At 42.4% G+C, this 22,800-nt stretch overlaps 1 protein-coding gene across 4 annotated transcripts; it reads right to left on the bottom strand.

The window, feature by feature from the left end:
- Positions 1-13,181, bottom strand: GAR1 (GAR1 ribonucleoprotein). Of its 4 annotated transcripts, none has more exons than XM_070390700.1 (7): positions 12,899-13,181; positions 12,328-12,571; positions 10,451-10,605; positions 9,886-9,945; positions 7,263-7,404; positions 691-765; positions 1-313 (listed from the first exon to the last, which is right to left on the bottom strand). In XM_070390700.1, the coding sequence occupies exons 2-7, from the start codon at positions 12,557-12,559 to the stop codon at positions 300-302; spliced, it is 678 nt and encodes a 225-aa protein (XP_070246801.1). In that variant the 5' UTR covers positions 12,560-12,571; positions 12,899-13,181; the 3' UTR covers positions 1-299. The 4 variants fall into 4 exon arrangements, with proteins under 4 accessions (XP_070246801.1, XP_070246818.1, XP_070246794.1 ...); XM_070390717.1 differs by having other exon boundaries at positions 12,926-13,181; XM_070390693.1 differs by having other exon boundaries at positions 13,094-13,175.
- Between the last annotated feature and the right edge of the window lie 9,619 nt (positions 13,182-22,800).

Below are 22,800 nucleotides of genomic sequence, written 5' to 3'. Positions count from 1 at the left end.
TAACTTAAAGAAATAAAACATTTTATTGTAAAAATTCAAATATGCTTCATGTGAAAACTGTCCATTTATTAAGCAATCACAGTTCCGAGCATTATATAAAACATTAAAACACTTGTCCAAGCTCCATAAGTGCCTATTCTGTTGCACTCTGTTTGTGTGACATTGACATCTGAGTGCCATGTCATGTAGTAACCGGTTCTTCAAGACTTGCTCAAGAAACAAATTTCTGATCCACAGAAGTAGACCACGCAGGTTAACGCAGAAATCAGTTGGTGAAGTTCCTCTGTCAACTGTTACACTTAATGTCCTCTCCCTGATTAAGAGAAAATGAAAGTATTAAAGGTATGGAAATTAATAATACTATTACCCAAATCTCAAGTTTAAAATCAGCATTAGTTCTTGTAATGTTTAGCAAACCTACTTTACTAAATTTAACTGTCATTCATATTATACCTTTTTTTCTAATTAAAAATACAGTAAAATAAACTGGAAGTAGGTGATAAAACTCAAAGGGAAAAGCAGGGAAGAGTGATATAAAATGAAGCTAGAAATTAGGCTAAAAACAAAGAACACCACGATGTTCTACAGACTTGCTGGCAAACAAAAATAAAATTAAATAACAACTTTAAAATGGCAGATAATACCAATTCTAGAATTTCAGGCATTTAAAGGTGTTTTTTTCATACTTACCTCTGAAACCACCCCCTCCTCTTCCTCCTCTGAAGCCTCCACCTCTACCTCCTCCTCTTCCACCTCTAAAACCACCTAAAAATAAAAGAAACATTTATTAAGTAACTGTAGCCATCCTATGCTAGTAGGCCTACAAATATCAATACAATTTCTACAGTTATAACATAAATTTCACAAATGTATATTCACAATATTTTAAAAGATAAAAATGGAAAAACTGCAGAAGTTTCCCAATTGAGTAGAAAGCTAAAACCCTAGACTACTATTTTTTAAACAAGTATTCTGTTTTAATGAATTAGAAAAGCTTATTACTTTAAAGTTTGATTTTGCCCTCTTGTTAAATGTATGAACATCTCAACTTTTGATTACACGAAATACTTTCTTTTTTCCACTAAATACTTTTTTGATTGAACAAAGGCTGTTTACCCTAAGAACAAAGGGACACAGATATGGGTGACTTTCATCTAAGCATGCTACCATAAACACATCCCTGCACTATCACTGATACATGCTGATTAGCCTTGAAATTTTAATTTTTTTAAGCATTTTTCTTTTATCCAACATATAATGGCTTCCTATTTCAGTCTCTTTTTTTAAAAACTTATTTTGGGGGGCTTACTTTGTAAGAAATAATGAATTATAAAAAGAGAAATTACAGGAAGTCCTAGCCAAGAAAAATAAAAGGCATTCAAATTGCAAAGGAAGTAAAACTGTCACTATTTGCAGATGACATTATATAGAGAGAACCCTAAAAAACCCACCAAAAATCCATTAGAACTGATAAGTGAATTCAGTAAAGTGGTAGGATCCAAAATTAAAACTCAGAAATCAGTTGCATTTTCACGCACCAATAATGAACTATAAAAAAAAAAGAAATTAAGAGAACAATCCCATTCATAATTGCATTGAAAAATATACCTAGGAATAAATTTAACCATGGAGGTAAAAGACTTGTACTTGGAAAATTATAAGACATTGAAGAAATCGAAGAAGATGCAAATAAATGGAAGCACATACTGTGCTCATGGATAGGAATTAGCATTGTTAAAATGTCCATACTACCCAAAGCAATCCACAGATTTAATGCAATCCCTGTCAAAATGCCAATAGCATTTTTCACAAAACTAGAACAAATAACCCTAAACTTTTTTAATAATATATCTTTATTGATTTTTAAAAAGAGAGGAAGGGAGAGGGAGAGAAGGTAGAAACATCAATGATGAGAAAAAATCATTGATCAGCTGCCTCCTGTGATAGAGTTCACAACCCGGGAATCGAACCAATGAGACCTCTTGGTTCATGGGTGGACACTCAACCACTGAACCATACCGGCCAGGCAATCCTAAAATTTATATGGAACCATAAAAGACCCTGAAGAGCCACAGCAATCTTTGGAAAGAACAAAGTTGGATGTATCACACTACATGATATCAAACTATACTACAAGGCTACCGTAGTCAAAAAGAGCATGGTACTGGCATAAACACACACATATAGATTAATGGAGAATACAGAATAGAGTCTAAAAATAAATCCAAACCTATATGGTCAATTAATCTATGACAAAGGAGGCAAAAGTGCACAATGCAGTAAAAATAATCTATTCAATAAATGGCGCTGGGAAAACTGGACAGATACATGGCAAAAAATGAAACTAGACCACCTTCTTACACTGTATACAGGAATAAACTCAAAATGGATTAAGGACTTCAATGTACAACCTGAAACCATAAAACTTCTAAAAAACATAGGCAGTAAGCTCTCGGACACTGCTTTTATTAATATTTTTTATGATACATCTTCTCGAGCAAGATAAACAATAGAAGAAATAAATATTATAAGCAAATGGAATTATATCAAAATAAAAACTTTTTGCATAGCAAATGAAACCATCAATACAATGAAAGACAACCTAGAGCAGTGGTCGGCAAACTGCGGCTCGCGAGCCACATGCAGCTCTTTGGCCCCTTGAGTGTGGCTCTTCCACAAAATACCGACTTCTGCGCATGGGCCACGAAGTTTCAATCGCACTGTACGTGTGCACCCGCATGTGGTATTTTATAGTATTTTGTGGAAGAGCCACACTCAAGGGGCCAAAGAGCCGCATGTGGCTTGCGAGCCACAGTTTGCTGACCACAGACCTAGAGAATGGGAGACTATATTTACCAATGATACATCTGATAAGAGGTTAATACCCAAAATTTATAAAGAGCTCATATAACTCCACACCAAAAAAAAAGACATTCTAAAAAATGGGCAGAGGACCTGAACAGACATTTCTCCAAAAAGGACATACATATGGCTAACTGACATATAAAAAGATGCCCAATGTCACTAATCATCAGAGAAATACAAATTAAAACCACAATGAGATATCACCTCACACTTGTCAGAATGGCTATCATAAATAAACCTACATGCCCTAACCAGTTTGGCTCAGGGGATAGAGCATTAGCCTGCGGACTCAAGGGTCCCAGGTTCGATTCCGGTCAAGGGCATGTACCTTGGTTGCGGGCACATCCCCAGTGGGGAGTGTGCAGGAGGCAGCTGATCGATGTTTCTCTCTCATCAATGTTTCTAACTCTCTATTCTCTCCCTTCCTCCCTGTAAAAAATCAATAAAATATATTTTAAAAAAATAAAAATGACTACGGAATATTAAAAAGTATATTTTAAATAAATAAATAAATAAATAAATGAATAAACCTACAACTACATGTGTTGGTGAAGATGTGGAAAAAAGAGAACACTTGTGCATTGTTGATGGGATTGTAAATTGGTGCAGCCACTACGGAAAATCAGCCAATATGAAGGTTCCTCAAAAAACTAAAAGTAAACTACCTTAGGACCCAGCAATTCCACTTCTGGGTATTAAACTGAAGAAATCCAAAACACTAATTAGGAAAGATATATGCACCCCTATGTTCACTGCAGCATTACTTACAATAGCCAAGATATGAAAGCAACCTCAGTGTTGCTTGATGGACAACTGAATAAATAAAATGTGGTACATACATATAATGGAATATGACTTGGCCAAAAAAATGAAATCTTAGCATTTGTGACAACATGGTTAGAACGAGAGTATTATGCTAAGTGACCTAAGTCAGACACAAAGAAAAATAATGCAGGATTTCATTTATATGTGGAATCTAAAGAACAAAATAAACAACAGAAACAGACTCAGATACAGAGAACATTTTGATGGTTGCCAGATGGGAGGGGGTTGGGGGGTTGCGGCAAAAAGGTGAAGAGATTAAGTACAAATAAGTAGTTACAAAACAGTCACAGGGATGTCAAGTACAGCATAGGGAATATAGTCAATATTGCAATAACTATGTCAGGTGGGCACTAGACTTATTGGAGAGTCATTTAGAAATTATATAAATGTCTAACCACTATACTTTAGACCTGAAACTAAGATAAAATAATATTGAATGTCAATTGTAATTGAAAAAAAAAATTTTAAGAGAAAAGACAAATACATACTTCCAAATACTGGTGTAAAAATATAAAGGGTTTGCCCCGGCCAGTGTGGCACAGTTGGTTGGAGAGTTGTACCATATACCAAGAGGTCGCTGGTTCTATTCCCAGTCAGAGCATATACCCAGGTTGCAGGCTGTATCTCCAGTGGGGACACATATGGAAGGCAGCCAATTGATGTTCTCTCCTCTCTCTCTCTCTCTCTCTCTCTCTCTCTCTCTCTCTCTGTCTCTCTCAAATCAATAAGCATACCCTCAGATGAGGATTAAAAAGTATATATATGTAGAGGTTTTAAAAAAATAGACTGGAGTTGTGATTTTTTGAAATATTATATATGAGACTAAACACAGAATAAGTATGAGAGGATCTCCCTTCATCAAATACCCAAAGGGGTACTCCCAAAGTATTTAAGAAAGAAATATGTTTGATCTCAAATTATCTCCAAGCTATCTAGACCCAAAAAGTACATTTGCAGAGTGAAATGATAATTAAGTTGAGAGAGGCAAATATGAAAAGAGTTCTGTCTCTTTTCTGATCCAGTAACAGAAGCTTTCCAACCCCATTTTCAACATCTCTTCCTCACCACTTTGGCTCTGCCCATCCTCCCATCATCCATCTGCCACACCATTTACAGGTCTAACCCCATCTCATCACCAACCCTGCTCATCATCTAGATGTCCATAACAATTAATGTACCAAAGCTTTGAGGAAATACATGTCAAAATACTGAACTAAGAAGTTAATTGATAAATATAAAAGCCTAAGCAACTGTTACGATCGAATGACCAGTTGACCAGTCGCTATGATGCTCACTGACCATCCGGGGGCAGACGCTTAATGCAGGAGTTGCCCCCGGGTGGTCAGAGTGCTCCCACAGGGGGAGCACCAGCTCAGCCAGAAGCCGGGCTCACAACTGGCGAGCACCAGCAGTGGTGGTGGGAGCCTCTCTCACCTCAATGGAGCACTATGGATGTCCCCCGAGAGCTCCCAGACAGCGAGAGGGCACAGGCCAGGCTGAGGGACCACCACCCCCTCAAGTGCAGGAATTTCACGCACTAGGCCTCTAGTTTATTGGTAACTAGAGGCCCAGTGCACAAATTCATGCACTGGTGGGGTCCGGCCAGCCCACCCCAATGGGGGCCCATCAAGCTGGGCCAGCAGGGGGGAGAGGCCGTGGCCAATCAGCTGGCTGGCACCACACCCGAACAGGATGATGGGTGCCGACGGGGGCCAAGCTGGCCGAGGAGAGGGGCCACAGGTGGTTGGCAGCCAGTCCCGCCCTCGATTAGGGTGTTGGGGGCTGGGCCAGCCAGGGGGCGGGGGCAATCGGGGCCTGGATCAGGCTGGTTGGTTGCCGCAGTGCAAGTCATAGCCACCGTCATTCTGGTCATTTTGCTGTTCCAGTCGCTATTTTATATATATAGACTAGAGGCCTGGTGCACTCGGGGGGGCCCTTCAGCCCAGCCTGTGCCCTCTTGCAGTCTGGGATCGCTCAGGGGATGTCCGACTGATGGCTTAGGTCCACTCTCTAGGGGATCAGGCCTAAACTGGCAGTCAGACATCCCTTTGGCAGCCTGGGAGCCCTCAGGAGATGTCCGACTAACGAGTGGGCCTAAGCCATTACCGTTATTCAGACATCCTTAGCACTGCTGCAGAGGCAGGAGACTCCTGCCACTGCCGCTGCACTGGCCAGCCATGGGTCAACTTCTGGCTGAGTGGCACTCCCCTGTGGAAGAACACTGTCCACCAGGGGGCAGCTCCTGCATTGAGCATCTGCCCCCTGGTGATCAGTGCATGTCATAGTGCATTCCACCATTAGGGTCAATTTGCATATTACCCTTTTATTATATACTAGCAACCCCGCGCACAAATCCGCGCACCAGTAGCTCGCTGCCGCCCTCCAGTAGCTCTCTGCCCTGCCCTTCTATAGCTCCCTCCACACCCCCCATCATAGCTTGCTGCCCTGCCCCCTCCTGTAGCTCTCTGCCACTGGTTCGTAGCTCGCTGCCCCACCCTCTGGCTGATCCGTGATCCAGTTGTTACGTGGTTGGTCGTTATGTAATGACCATTTGCATATTACATCTTTATTATATAGGACTAGAGGCCTGGTGCACAAAATTCGTGCACGGGAGGTGGAGAGGTGTTCCTCAGCCTGGTCTATGCCCTCTTGCAATCTGGGACCCTCGGGGTAGGGTACCTAGGCCTGGCTGGCGATCAGGGCCTATCGGGCTTTCCTTCCCCCAGCTGCCGGCAGCTGGCCCTGTCCTGCCACTGCCACTGCTTGCAATCTGTGCGGCGCTGGCCCCTACCCCACCACCGGTCGCCTCCCTCTGTGGGTGACAGGTGTGGGGTGTGATCGCTTGGCTGGCCTGTGCTGCCCTCTGTGGGGTGATCGTTGGTCAGCCCCACACACCTGCCCCAGAGCCATCAGCCGGGTGGCCTGGGCTTCCCTCTTTGGGACAATTACAGAGCCCTCCCCATCCCCGATCGATTGCCCCGCCGGCCGGTGGCCTGGGACTCCCTCTGAGGGGCAATCAATCGAGGAGCCCCCCCTCCCCTCGATCACCCTGTAGAGGATGGCCTGGGCCTCCCTCTGTGGGGCAATCATGGGACAATGGCAGGGCCCCCGACCAATTGGATTGCACCCGACTTGGCTGGCCTGGCGCCGGTGTGTGTCATAGCGTGGTTGTCCAGAAGGTTGTTCTGTTGTTCAGTCATTTGGTCAATTTGCATATTACGCTTTTATTATTATAGATAAATGGTCTTTGACATGACATTGGAAGATATAGATTTTATTTCTGGGCTGCCAATTGGGATGTCTGACTGCCAGCTTAGGTCTGTTCCCGCAGGGAGCAAGCCTAAGCCATCAGTCGGACATCCCCTGAGGGGTCCCGGACTGTGAGAGGGCGCAGGAGGGGCTGAGCAACCTCCCTCCTTCCCCACCCCCAATGCAAGGATTTTCATGCACAGAGCCTCTAGTAAATAAATAAACATCTGGGAGATTTGCCTATATGCAAAATTTAATTCTACTATTTGAATTGGCTGAAACTTTGAAATCTCATTAGAAATTTTCTCCCACAAGTAACTTACCGCCTCTACCGCCTCTGCCACCTCCACCGCCTCTTCCTCCTCCTCGACCGCCCCTGCCACCACCTCTTGGAGGTCCCTTTTCACCTGGAGGTCTAGGTAAAAACCTCTGCAGTGGCAACAGCTTATATGGGTCTATATAAAACTGGAAGTAAAACAGAAACAATTAGTGCGATGACTTGGATAGTATAGTATTAAGATTATATAATTATAATTATACCTAGACTCAAGATTGCCTAGGTTCAAATCCCAACTCTACTACATACTACTGTGTAGCCCTAGGCAAAAACTTAGTTTTCTTCTGCCTTAGTTTTCTGATCTGTCAAGTCAAGATTGTACCTACCTCACATAGTCCTTGTGCAGATCAAAAAAACAACGTACATAAAGCACGTAAACTTTGGCACCTAACAAGACCAATTCAATCTCCTTAAAAACAGATAATGCCTTCCAAAAATTAACTACATTTTAACTCAACAGAATTGCCTGCCATAAGAAAAAGGAAACTATTAAAAATTTAGCATTAAAATAAAAAATAAAACATTGACATATAGCTAATGGACGATTTGTAGAAACTAAACCCACTCTATATTTAGAAATAAGAAATATTTTTTTTTCACAATGAAACATAATGAGGTATAGTTCACAATTTTACACAAAACACATATGACGGCTTCAAAACTATAATATACATACATATACATATACATATACATATACATATACATATATATGGCTAATATGCTAAGTATCCATCTAACCGGTCGCTATGATGAGCACTGACCTCCAGGAGGCAGAGGCTCAATGCAGGAGCTGCCGTGACGCGCACTGGCCATTTACAGAGAAATGACACCACGGACCTGGCACCCACAAAGCAACACTCAGCTTCCCCTAAGTGGGACACAGGCCCCGCCACCACCCTGAGCAACAGCCCACCAAATCGCAGGTCACCAAATGAGAAGCCTGGCTCTCAGGCCCATCCAAAGCAGTGCAATTTCCCAGTGGATACTTGTCAGGGTTTCTACAATCAGGTGCCATATCCTAGCAACAAGGCATGCTCCCCATCTTATCTCCTATCCCAAGCCAACTTCTGGGCCCACCACTCCTTTAGCTCCATGATCTGTTGACCTTTATGTTGCTAAATCCAATGAATTCTTTGCAACAGCATTTGCTAAGTACTTCCTCTTGGAAACATTCTCTCTCTTGACTTTTTGATATCACTTTTAAAACTCTCCTGGTTTGCCTTCTTTCTTGGCAGTTACTTCTGAATCTCCACTAATAGATATATAAATTTGGGAGGTACCCCAAAGCTCTTTTCCTCTCATTCTTTCTTCCTAGACTATATCATATACTGTCTGTACAGTGACAACTTCTCAATTCTACCTCTAGTCCATTCTTCCTTTCAGTGCCTAAGTGAGTATCTCACAAATGCTTCAAACTCATTATGTCCAAAACTGTCCTTTCTCCTCCCCCAATTCCCTTCTTCTGCAGTGTTGCCCATTTCAGTGAATGGTGACACTGTCCACAAAGATGCTGAAATCAAGACATCTGAAAGATGGTGGCATTTTTTTCTTTAATTTCAACAGCTCATCAATTATCAAGACCTGTCAATTCTACTTCCTTTCTCTCTCATAAATTCATCTATTTTTCTCCATTTCCACTGCTCCAATCCAAAATCTCTCTTCCAACCTGGCCCCTTCACATAGAGCACTGAACCCTTCCCAGGGAGTTCATTTTTCCAGTACTTTTAGGTATTAATTTAACCGTATTTTCCCTAATATTTAAAAACAAAACTAAAACTAAAGTCTGAACTCTTTCTTGTGACCTGAAGGCCTTAAGTAATCTAGCTCCTGCCTACCTCTAGCCATAATTCACAACTTTCTCACTCCTAAATGTTCTGTCCAAGCTACACCTCTGCCTTTTCTGGATCCTTCAAGTGGCTCACTTTCTCAGACTTGCACACACAGTTTTCTCTACTTATAATGCACGTCCTCCTCCTCGCTGACTAGTGCACTGGCTCCCAAGTGTTAGCCTCACTCCATCAGTCATCCAGGAGCCTTCCTTTTTACAGAGTCCTGGTCCCTACCTAAGAAATACTGGGTCAGATTTCTTGGGAGTGCAACCCAGACATACATCTCCTTAAAAGCACCCCCAGATAATTCTGATGTGAAGCTAGTCAACTTTCAAGTCTCAGCTTCAAGCTCACTTCCTCAGAAAGCCAATACACTTAATTTGGTCCCACTATTAAATTAACATTTTCATAGCTACCTCTTACACATATTTAATATCTGACTTTTTCCAAATAATTCTAATTTTAAAATTTAATGATTTGCTTAGAATGTTTGGTCATGCAAGGATTTTCAATAAGACAGTTTTACATAAACTAAAAAACAGACTCTAGCAGTTACAGAATTTGCTCATATGAGGAAGGAATACTTTCTGAAAGCCTGTATTAAATGAATTAGTCTTAAAGATAAGTAACTTCAATGTTTGAGGTACAGAATATCTCAACTTAAGAGCTTCACTGGTGATATACTGAGGGAGTCTCAAGTGCCCTAAGCAGGACTGCCCTGAGGTAGGTCATTCACTTATAAAACCAAGGATCCTAGGTATCGTGAGCTTGACTCACCTTCTGTAGCTTTTTAAAGGAAGATGCCTTCATGTTTTCTGACAATTTAACTGAAAAATACTATTAATTTTATTAAGGAAAAGCAATTAAGATTTAAAAAGGTAACCTTCTGAATTCAAGTGTAATTTTAAAAACAAGGGTTAGAATACATGGAAATGTTTAGGCAAAGTAAGACAGGCGAATTCCACCCGACAATTCCAGTGACACGATCACAGCCAAAGCAAAGTACCTCGATCCTGCAGCACTTATCTAAATGGCAATCATTTCTAAACCCTTCCCAAAAGAACCTATTACAACACAGGGGTGGGCAAAGTAGATTTACAGTTGTGAATATGCAAACCACAGAGTTTATTCTTGTATTATTATTTATTAGTTACTGTATTTTCCATACGAGCTGCAAACTGTACTTTTGTCCATCCCTGTATATATGGAAATACATTCTCCCTCTCTTGATTCTCCGTTACGGTCTGAAGCAACAAGTTTAATTTAATTAATACTTAGCTCCATAAAAAGCAAACAGTAACCTTTCAATGAGATCACTACATCTTCCAATTAAAAAGGATACAAAATCTCTAAGTTGTCCAAATATTTCATCCACTTTTCCAATCTGTTCTTTGTTTTCTAAATAAACTGGAGCATTAAAATAAGGCACCTTGTTTTCATCTGTGGTACATTTACAAACTATGTCATCTTCACAGGGATGCAGGAACTCTCCTAATACTGAAACAGGACAAGAAAACATTAAAATACAAAACAATTTCAAAGTATACTGACCAACCTCTTCTGGAAGCGTTCTTCTTGTTTACCTGGGATTTCGCCGTATCTGTTCTTCTGGGACACAAAAGCCTCCCTGAGTTGGTATATCAATCCACAACATACTACCTATGTGACCTGGGAGAAGGGTCTCACCTTCTCTCTGCCTCAGTGTCCTCACCTTTAACATATGGCTAACAACAGTTCCAACGCCGAACATACAGCATTGTGAGTAGTAAATGCAATATTAAGTGTCAACTGCTCAGAAAAGTGCCTGGCACACTGAGACTCCTCAGCCTAGAACAGTGGTTTTATTACAATAACTACTATTATTTGATTAAACACTATGTTGCATTTTACTGTCTATTCTTCCTTCTCCCCAACCCTTAACTGCAAAACCAGTCTTAGTTGTTCTCCTGTCTTTTCTTCCTCCCCTTTTATACCTTCCCACTACCACCTCTTCACCAATTACTTCGCTCTTTTCCAGAAAAGTGTGGAACCTCAAAATAACTACCTTTATTTCTAATTGACTATTGTCACCCCACACTAAAATACTCATTGCACCGCAGCAAAACCAACTCTCCATCCCTATCATCCAGGCTCAAAACCTGGAAGCTTTTAACAATTCCCAAGATGAGCCAAGTTCTACTGAGTTTGTTTCCACTGGAATCTCTCTCCCAATCTAACCCTTCCGTTTTCTTCTCACTCCCACCATGCTCTCAATGCTTCCTTCGTGCATGGACTGTTGAAATGGCTTCTGGGCTGAGACCTTGGACTCTTACCCATTACCCTCTTCACGCCATCTTGCATACTGACCCAACCTATTCTTTATATTAGACTGTACACATCCTTCCTCCTCTTTGACAGGATTCTACCGTCAATCTCTGTCTCACTTTCTATGACTTCCATCCTACCTCATTAATAATTACTCCAAAACTGCGCTAATTAGGTCTTTTCCTTGACTTCCTCCCTGTCGTTTCCCTTCCAAGCAAAATTCCGACTTCTCTTACTGAAGAGTAAGATAAAGTCTGGGCTTTGGAGTCTCAAAACTTGCCCTCGACCTCCAATATATCACTTACTGATGATCACTTCTTCCTAACTATATGACACTAGCAAAGAACCTTAGCTGAATCAGTCTCCTTTTCTGTAAAACAGGGACCACGCGGTAAGCATAAAATACTACCTATTTAATATCTTCCTTCCAGCCCAAGCTCAAGTTCCACCTCCACGGTGCAGTCTAAGTGTCCTCCGGCTTTCTTACTCTCCCCCTTACACGCCAGGGCATCACTGTAAGTCCGTTTACAGCATCTCCAGGGGTCGGCCTCACCAACCAGGCAGTAACCTCTGCATGTGTTGCTGGATCTATTTTACAGCACCCAACTCCCAAACTTCCTAAACACACAAACCCAGCCCTAGCCGGTTTGGCTCAGTGGATAGAGCGTCGGCCTGCGGGCTCAAGGGTCCCAGGTTCGATACCGGTCAAGGGCATGTTTGGTTGCGGGCACATCCCCAGTAGGGAGTGTGCAGGAGGCAGCTGATCGATGCTTCTCTCTATCCCTCTCCCTTCCTCTCTGTAAAAAATCAATAAAATATATTATTAAAAAAAATAAAAACACAAGCCCACAACCTCAACCTCACCCCTGCTCCGCCCCCCGCCCCCAAGTAGGCTGAGCTTGGAAACCGACATACCAACGACTTGTTCTGGGGGTCCTTGGTCCTGGCCTTTGTTAAAGCCGCCGCGGCCACCCCCGCGTCCGAATCCGCCTCTGCCGCCGCCTCGGAAATTGCCGCCGCCGCCGCCGCGGAAATTGCCGCCCCCTCCGCCTCGGAAGTGGTTGTTGCTGCCGCCGCCGCCGCGACCGAAGCCGCCGCCTCCACCGCCTCGGTTAAAGCCTCCACGACCTCCGCCGCGGAAAGACATGCTCGCTCCCACCTGGCGAGAAACACAAGGCGCCGCCCTCCGGTCACTGTGGCCGCCGGGCACAGCCCCCAACCTCCCCGCACCTCGGGCAGAACACCGTCAAGGGGGCGGTATCACCGACAGCCACTCCGCCCCCCACCCCACTGCCCAGCCGCCAGCGACGAACCCGAGGGGTGAGCAGTGTGGCTTCCCCACAGTCCTGTGAGCGCCGACCGACCCTCAGCAGCCATGTCGCCTCGGTGAGCACCTCCTCCCCCTGCGGGCAGCATGGTCCTCACGCCGCCGTCCCGGCCTCCCCGCCTCCCCCCTCCCCAGCGGGGTTCGGCGCCCAGCCTTCACCGCTGCTCCAGCTCCCGCGCCGCTCACCGGCTCCACGTGCACCGCTGGCCCGCCTGCGCGCGCACGCCCACCCGCCCGGTACTTCCGACGCACGTTGGGCCTCCTCGGCCACCGTCCCGGCACCAAGCGAAGGGGGAAAACGACCAGAAGCTCAAATAACTAGTTTATAAAAAACAAAAACAAAAAAAAACTCACCGGTAGAACCAACGACGCTGTCAACTTCCCAAAACAGCCTTCAGCGCGGGAAGAGCAGCAATCATACCCAACTTCAACCACTTGTTTACGACAGTTTACGACAGTCAGGCCAACGTGCCTTCCGACAAGCCAAGGAAGTGGCGTAAAATAGCCGCGTCCGTGGCATCCTGACGTTCCAGGAAGTGTCACCGCGGTGTTGCCCCGGGGTATCCCGGGCGTGGAGACCGGCCCTCTCCCGGCCGCCCGTTGGTCTCTGGGGGTGCCGGCTGGCCTCGCCTGGTCCTGCTTCTCAGGCTGCGCGGTGGTCGTTTCGGGCTCCCGCCGCAGCTCTGAGCAGCTCGGAGCCGCGCTCCGCCCAGGCGGGGGTCTGCTCGCGTCGGAACCGGGAGGAGGGCTTGTCTGCGTTCTTTCGAGTTGTTTTTTCCTTCCGTATCTTTTATTTTTCCCCATCACTGTTTATCCACCCTGTACCCTCTTCCACCTCCACAGTCAGCACACTGTTGTCCTTGTCTGCACGATTATGGGCTGAACGGTGCCTATACTTTTGTCCTCTGGTTTCACCAGAAGAGATGCCCGATGTACTGTATGTATGTATATGTATGTGTACATATGTCTTTATTGATTTCAGAGTGGAAGGGAGAGGGAGAGAGAGATAGAGATAGAAACATCAATGATGAGAGAGAATCATTGATCAGCTGCTTCCTGCACGCCTCCCACTGGGGATCAAGCCGGAAACCTGAGCATGTGCCCTTGACCAGAATCCAACCCGGGACTCTTCAGTCTGCAGGCCGTCGCTCTATCCACTGAGCCTAATCGGCCAGGGCCCGATGTACTTTTAAAGAACTGTGTTACCTGATAGGAAACCAAGCCATATCTTTATCTTTTGTATCAGGTAGCTTATTCGTGTGTCAAGTACGTTTGAGCACCGCCAGGCTGGGCACCTGCTCTCCTCCATTCCTCTCTCTCCTTCTTGATACCTGACTTCAGCTTCCGCTAAAATTTCTCCCCCAAAGAAAGCTAGTGACTTCCTGTTGATTAAATTTGCTTTGTCTCTTTTGCCCCCGAATCTTCTGAGACCTTACCTTGACATTTGAACCCTGACTGGGCGTCGTCGGGGACCCCAAAAGGTTGCTGGTTCCACTCCCCTTCCGGGGGCAGGAGCCCAGGCTGTGCGCTGATCCCTGGTGGGGGGCACAGGAGGCAGCCCACGGATGTTCCTCGGCGCTGTTTCTCTCTCCCTCTCCCTTCCTCTCTCTGAAATAAGTAAATAAAATGTTTTTAAAAGAAATAAATTTGACACAGTCAGCCTCCTCTGAAAGAGGCTTGGGGTTGGTACATATTACATAGGTGTTCTTTTTATTTTGAAAGAACGTTGTAAACTTCACTATGGGAATATTAGGAATCACAATGTGCCTTCTACACGAAAGTAAAAGCTGCTTGAGAAAGCACTTAACAGCCCTACATATAAAAGGAATTTGATAAATTTACTTTAAATTCCATACCGCGTACAGAGGTAGAATTATTCACAACCCACCTGCTCTATTTTGCGTTGTGCCATTTAATATGTATTTACATTGTGTTTCTCCATTTGGTGTTGCACTTGTCTCCAACTCAGTGTGATGAAACCATTGAACTTTTATGGTACCTTCAAGATTACCGGGTTCCCTTTTACTTTACATGTAAGGAACTGACATTCAGAGAAGTGCGCTAACTTCCCCAGCTCATTAGAGGGGCAGCCTAGAACTGTGGATTCTCACCGTCCTCAGTCCTTTTCTGGCCCCCTCCTCTTACACTTCCCAAATTGTCCATCGTTCCAGTGCTCCGTTTGTCCTCGTGGTGGCATCATTCTCTGGGTTTCAGAATCTTTTGATTCAGACCGTTGAGCACTCTCCTTCTCTATCATTATCAACATCCCTACCCCAGCCTTGGTTGCAGTCTCTTTTATCCAAAGCTATCAATTTCTATTACTTCCTTCAATGGTAGATTTTTGCATTGTTATTATAGGCCTCCTGTTGTCAGTACTGAAGTGGGATTTTTGGACGGGAACAGAAGGTGTTCCCCTGGGCAGACTGGTTCCCGGGTTCTTTCTCCGTGGGAATCAAAGAATGAATCCACGGATGGAAAGTGATTAGCAAAGGTGGAAATTTATTGAAGAACAAGTAAAGACTCCCACGTGGGGAAGAGCAAAGAATCTCATAGTACAGACTCCCACGGGGGGAGGGGGAAAGGGTCCCACTGAGTTCCTTTTCCCTATGGCTTATAAAGGCTGCAGATCTTTGTGCCTTGATATCCCCTCTGATTGGTCACTATTCCCTGACTGGTTACTATGGTAACTCCTGAGCTCAAAGGTCAACCTCACATGGGACTTAATGAGGTTTCCCTCCCCTTCTTCCTTATTGTTTTCCCTTTAATCTTTCTTCTTTTGGATGAGGGGCTTCCTTCCCTTTATTTTGTAAATATAGACCTTCTGCTATTCCCAGCTCCCTCATTCTATGGAAATATACCGGTTGCAGCTTTTCAGCTTCCCTAGTCTATGGAGATATACTTTCTGCTGCTCTACAGCCCTGTGCTTCTTCCATGGTCCCCTTAATTTCTAAAATTTCCTAAACCTGTCTTTTTCACCCCTAAAAATTCCTGTTTCACTAGCACACTTTCTTGTGTTATTCCTATCCTAAATCACCCAATATAATCTACAAGAATTCAAAAGTACTGAAATAATAGGAGTGAACTACCTCTTACATTCTGAGCATCTTTGTTGCCTCAAAATAAATACTTCCAAGCTTTACTTTTCTTCCTCCCATCTGTACTTCATCTGATGACATACTGACCTTATTAAAACAGTTTCCTTATGCCACAGCCATCCTCAGGACTCCAAAAGCTCCCCATTTCCTTTAACAACATCTCTAAAGTAAAATCTATAATTACTGCACACCTTCCCTCTGCCCCATTGTTATATTGTAATCAGCGAGTGGAACATAGGACGCCTTAATGAGCCCATTAATTATGAGTCTTTATTATGCTAGTGGGCTCAGAGCAGAATATCTCTCTCAAATTCTGAGCCCCGACATGGAGAAAGTCTTCCCTTTTTATACTTTTTCCAGCTCTTTGTCTTCTAAATTTGCAATGAGATTTCCAGACCTTCTGAGAAAGAAGGTCTGTGTGCTGGGTCAGGGCCGTGAGACCATATCTCAAGGCCTGGCCTGGCGCCAGCACTGACAGCTCTGTCTGGGGCATAGTTTACGGCGTCTCTGGAATGGGAGTAGTCTTATCTTCCCTATTATTTAAGCAAGCAAGTATTTACAGAAGCCAAAATAGCAGGTTTAAAATTTCAAACAGCAGTTTTTATATAAGATGGAGGTTACTATGCTTCACCATTAGGCCAACATTATTGCTTTGTTTCTCTTTCTCTGCCCTTGTTGAACACTTCCTGCTTGGAAAAGCTCCATTTCCCACTCACTAGACTAGCTTTTTCTATCTTTTTGCCCTGGAGGAGCTCTTGAAATAATTTTCAGTTCTCAAACCTCTGTATGTATATATATATATATATATATATATATATATATATATATATATATATGATTAGCAAGTTGTAGACATAGTGACCCAATAATAATTGTCAATGCTTTTTTCTAACATGCTTTTTTCTAAATGATAAAATACAGGTAACAGACACTTTACTATATTAATCATTTTTAAGTGGTTTACGTTGTTGTGCAACTCAGTGCTCTTTTGAGTGAGAATGTTTCTCTGTGAATCTATTTTTGCCCTACTTATTACTGTTCTCTGTAGTTTTCTCCTCCTCACAAAGGATATCAAGTCTCACGCAAATTAAGTGGAAAAGGAAACTAGTTTTTCCTTTAATTTAGTAAATGTTGAAAATTGATTTTATTAAATGTTAATCTCTTTTTATAGGCCTGTGGACAAAAAGGAGTTGGCCACATGCTAACCTGACTAGCTCAGGGAAGGCCTACACAGCAGCCTTGCAAACTCAAGAGACCTACAGTAACCACAAAGGATGGTCTAAAATTAAAACTTTTTTTAAAACTAAAAGCAGTTTATGGTGGGTAGGCCAGTATCTTCCCTGACAAAGGTCAATCTTTACCTTAACTGAGCCTGTCTATTGTCTTTTTGCATCTACAATAAAATATGTTTGGAATGTCAAAGTGATTGTCCTTTTTCCGGACCCCTCAAAGCACAGGCACCAATCTGCGGAGACCACAAATCCCCTCATTGTTATTGAGTTAATTGTTGCTGTTAATTATCCTGCACTCACCTAAGTAAAAGAAGTTTGTTGTCTATCATTTTACTTTTTATCCCATCCCAGATGTTTCCCTGCTTTGCTTTCTCCCACCTCCCTAATCTATCACCAATGGATTTCATGTAACCCACTTACGTCTCCTTTTTTTTATTATTATTATAATGTATAAAATAAGGTGCAAAACTGCCATTCTCTGGAGCATTTTCTCAATCCATTGAGATTTTGCTTCTCAGCAATTATCAAAAGTTTTGGCTCAAATAAACTCACAAAAATTCTTCACAAGTTTGAATGTTTCTTATGTTGACAGGCGCGCGCGCGTGTGTTATTTTTGAAACTAAAAATAATGCAATTTACCTATTTAGTATGAAATCTTTGCTTCTCTTTTGCTCTGAATATCCTCAGTTGTGAGTCAGTCTTAAGACTGGCATACACAGCCCACCGGTGTGGCTCAGTGTTTGAGCGCCAACCCATGAAAGAGGTCACTGGTTTGATTCTAGGTCAGGACACATGCCTGGGTTTGGGGTCAATCCCCAGTGGGGGTTGCAGGAGCCAGCCGATTGATGATGTTTCTCTCTCATCGAAGTTTCTCTCTCTCTATCCTTCTCCTTTCCTCTCTCTCTAAAAATAAATAAAAACATTTTTAAGTGTATTTTTTTTTAAAAGACTGGCATGCATAGATTTCCTTTGCAACCAAGATGAGATGATTTCTGTCATTGTTCTTAATGCTTATTAGACAAAAAGCTTACACAAGAAATTGAAACTTATAGTAAAATGTTTATTACTTTCCTATGAATGGCAGAATGCCTTTCTTTCCCAGAAGTCTAGAACTTGTAGAAATGCAAATCAGTAAATTTCATCTTATGTTTATAATAATCAACTCACAAAGTTCTTCCTCTTTCACAGTTAGGTGATTAGGCTGAAAAGAAGATTCAGAGAAAGGAGCCCTCATCCAGCCATACACTTGTGTTGAAAGGGAGGGAAAATACTGTTCAGTTTTGTTCTGCAATTTCCCCCAGTGATTTGGTCTCGACTTGACACTTGAAACTTCTTCACTCTCAAGTGCAAGCAGCAGTGTAACTATTTCAGGATTTCTTTTTGTCGTATGATTTTTCCAAAGATTCAATTTCTACTTAAAACCAATAATCTTGTCACTTGAAATCAAAATATTTTCTCCAGGTCCTTGAATATACTTGTTCAACTACATCATGTGATGAAAAATGTCTACTAAATAGGCTAAGTTTCTGCAGCCATTCTTGATCTTCAGAGCATTTGGCAAAATCTAGCCTACTATTTTTTTGAATGTATCCCCACCATTCACTTTTTTAGCTCAAACATCCTATTAAAAAAAAATTTGTATTAGTTTATGTTACCCCAACACCTAGTGGCTTAAAACAGGCATTATCTTGCATAATCTCTGTAGGTCAGATATTAAGGAGCAGCTTGGCTTAATGGTTCTGGTTTAGGGTCTCTCATGTGGTTGCAATCAAAATGTTGACTGGGGTTGCAGTAATCTGAAGGCACAACTGGAGATGGAGGATCAATTTCTAAGGTTGCTCACTCATGTGCCTGGCAAGCTAATGCTGTCTCTCGCCAAGAGGACTCAGGTCCTTGCCACATGGGCCTGTTTACAGAATGCTTAAGCATATTCATGACCTGCCAGCTGGCTTTCCCGAGAACAAGTGATCTCCTAACCAGTGGTCGGCAAACTCATTAGTCAACAGAGCCAAATATCAACAGTACTTCTTCAAAATAGACTCGCCCAGGCCGAAAACCGACTTCTGCACATGGGCCATGAAGTTTCAATCACACTGTACGTGCGCGCCAGCACGTGGTATTTTGTGGAAGAGCCACACTCAAGGGGCCAAAGATCCGCATGTGGCTCGCACGCCGCAGTTTGCCAACCACGGTAAGCCATAAGATGGTTTACACATGGCAGATTTATGTGGCCTTTGTCCAGGTTTCTACATACTTTTTTAAACATTCTTGAGTGAACTAGCCCTTCTTGAGTAAGTTGAGCCGTTTTTGTAGTATCAGCCAGAATGTTTTTCATTTCAGCCTCAAAAATGTCTGACACCACCATTTCTCTCGGGGGTGGGGGGGGGGGGGGGGAGTACATCAGGATTTTTTTTTCCCTCAGGAAACAATGCTGAAATCATTGATAGGGCACCATCAGTGCAGATGTCAACACACTTTCTCCAAAACGTGCCTTTTGTTTCCAATATGAAGACAAAAAAGTGCATGTATCTTGGCCTTTGTTTTGGGCAACATTTTATTATCATGGAAAAAATTCACCACAATTTACATATCTTACAAATGCTACCATATGATATTCGTTATTGAAATCAATCTATCAGGGAGGAGAAAAAGTTGTTTTTTGGTTTATTACACAAAATCTCTTCAGTATCTTGTAGCATGTCATCAATCACATCAATTTATCAAACTTCCGGAGGAAAACCTTTTTTAGTTTCTTACATTATGTATTATTCTAGCATTTTACTGTCTATAAATTTATATACTAGAATTGTGAAGTTCTTACCAACTTTGGGGCTTTTTTTTTTTTTTTTTTTTGTCAAAAAGTTCTGCTACTTAACTTGCTTTTTAGACTTTTTTTACTGAAGGTGACTGACTTTTTTTAAACAAATTTTTACTCTGGGATTTCAAAGGCCATTTAAAATTATTTGCTCCTTTAATGTGATTTGTAGTTGTGTCTTTTCAATTTTTCTGGAGCCATTGCTGCATTTATAAGTTGCGATTCTTCATTATTTATCAAATTACTTACCTAGGCCTAGAATTCTCTTCCATCTCCCACTTCGTCTTCAAAAATCACCACATTGGACTCTTAAGTCATGTTTGTAAAACAGGTGCTAATAAAGTGTAAAACAAGCAAACAAAACAAGATAATCAAAAAAGAAAAATGAAATCTTTAGAAATACAATTCACTTTTAACCTACAACCTCTGTTTTGCAATATTTACAACACGATAAAGCAATAGAAAGGCTTCTGTGTCATAGTGTTTACAAGTCTTTCCTAGGAATTAAAAGTTAGCCCTTGATTTGATATCATATCAGGAAAGCTTGTTTGCTCTCAGTTGGCTGGGGTAAGGGGAGGCTAGGGAAGGCTAGAGGATAGAATTCAAGTGAAGAGGCTGATGCCATCAACCTATCATCCCTCCCTTGGTACAGTTCAGCACTCATCAATTATCAACAGCCTTCCTTCCCTATCTCACATCCAAAACAGAACTGACTCAACCAAATGAGTCATGTGGAGCTCTGCTATATAGGTGAACCATCTCTAGCAAAATTGCTAACAGGGCTTCTTGAGCTATTCATCACCATAAGTGCTGGCATTGTATGGAGAAGGAATTTTTTTTTAATTTCCAGTCTCTTCTGGAACCCCTAATAAGCTCTCACAGAACCCCTAATGATATCTGCGAGCCCCAAACTGAGAAATCTCCGCTAGACTATTTAAGCTCCTGAAAAGTGGGAAGTACTTCTTACTTGTTTTGGTATCCTAAGCACATAGCACAGTGCCTGTAAATACACACACACACACACACACACACACACACACACACACACACTGATACCTAATAGGTATTCATTGAACTTAACTGAACTCTTCTCTATACTTTGAATTTCTGCCCACCCATTAAAATTCTGCTTGTCACCACATGGCTACAGAATGATCAACAAAGAGATTATAAAAGAGATGGAGGGGAGAGAAAGAATATACGCACATTCTAATTATGGGATACAAGATCTAAGAAAGCATACATCCACATGTGTTACTGAAAGGTTAGGAAATCTAATTAAAATACTTGGTAAGGAGATAGTGTAAATGACAGAGAAGAGAAAGAGCTTAAAACTTTATATTGGAACAAAAATTTATTTTTTATTTTTTAATCCTCACTCAAGGATATTTTTCCATTGATTTTTAGAGAGAATGGAAGAGAGGAAGACAGAGAGAAGTAACGATGTGAGAGAAACACATTGAGTGGTTGCCTCCTGTGCACACCCCAAGCAGAGCCGGGGTGGAGGAGGAGCCTGCAACCAAGGTAGGTGCCCTTGACCGGAATTGAACGCAGGACCTGAGGTCCGCAGGCCGATGCTCTATTCACTGAGCCAAACTGGTGAGGGCTAGAACAAAATTTTAAAAGGCCTTAGCCAGGTTGCCATTAAATTGGAAACATTAATATGAACTCATTAATTTCTTTTTCAAGTTTTTAATTAAAATTTCAAGCATAACCAAAAGTTGAGAGAGCAGTAGAATGAACCTCTGTGTACCTATAATCCAACTTCAATAATTACCAGCTTTTTGCAGATCTTGTTTTATCTGCCCCCTATATTTTTTAGAGTATATCGTTGCTGGAGTATTTTGTAGTAAGCCCTAGATAGCATTTAATCCATAAATCTCCAAAAGAGGACTTTTAAAGCATAAGCATCATACCATTACCACACCGAACAAAAGTAATAATTCCTTAGTATCAGCTAACAGCAGTCCATAAAATTTCCAAGATTATTTTAAAATGTCTTAATAGTTGGTTTGATCACGTGGAGATCCAAACTATGTCCATGCATTACATTTGATTGATATGTCTCCTAAGTGTCTTTTATTCTTTATCAGTTTCCTCTTCCTGTTTCCCCTCGCCCCATGGCATTTACTTGTTGAAGAAACTGTCTTTTATCTTATAGAATTTCCCATCCTCTTGGTGGTATAAACCATATGTCTCTATCCTCTGTATTTCCTATAAACTGCTAGTGATACATGGAGAATTAATTATGTTCAGGTTCAATTTTGCCCCCGCCCCCCCAAATATCTCCTAAAGCATCACATGAGGAAGCATGATGTCTGGTTGTCTCTCTTTTGGCAATGTTAAGATTGGTCAGTGGGATCAGTATCATCCTGATTCATCTATTAGATAGTTTCCACTTTTTTTTTTCTTTTCACAAAGATGGTGCCGAAAGTAAAATAGAAGCTCCTGTCCCTCCCAAAGCCAAAGTCAAAGCAAAGGCGTTGAAGGCAAAGAAAGCAGTGGTGAAAGATGTCCACAGCCACCAAAAAAAAAAGGAAGAAGATCTACACGTCGCCCACCTTCTTACTGCCCAAGAGACGGCAGCTCCCAAAACAGCCCAAATATCCTGGGAAGAGCGCCCCCCAGGAGAAACAAGCTTGACCACTATGCCATCATCAAGTTCCCCCTGACTACCGAGTCAGCCACGAAAACAGAAGACAACAATGCACTGTGTTCATGGAAGATGTCAAGGCCAACAAGCACCAGATCAAGGAGGCTGTGAAGAAGCTCTATGGCATTAACGTGACCAAGGTCATCACCCTGATCAGGCCTGGGCTCTCATCACTGTCTTTTAAAACTGTTCCTAAGTGATGGAGAGAACAAGGTATATGTTCAACTAGTTCCCGATTATGATGCTCTGGATGTTGTCAACAAAAT

The sequence above is a fragment of the Myotis yumanensis genome, unplaced genomic scaffold (genome assembly GCF_028538775.1).
Source record: "Myotis yumanensis isolate MYYU_CA2020_CCGP unplaced genomic scaffold, mMyoYum1.0.hap1 SCAF_1, whole genome shotgun sequence".
Classification (NCBI taxonomy): domain Eukaryota; kingdom Metazoa; phylum Chordata; class Mammalia; order Chiroptera; family Vespertilionidae; genus Myotis; species Myotis yumanensis.
This window is presented reverse-complemented; position numbering and strand designations above follow the sequence as displayed.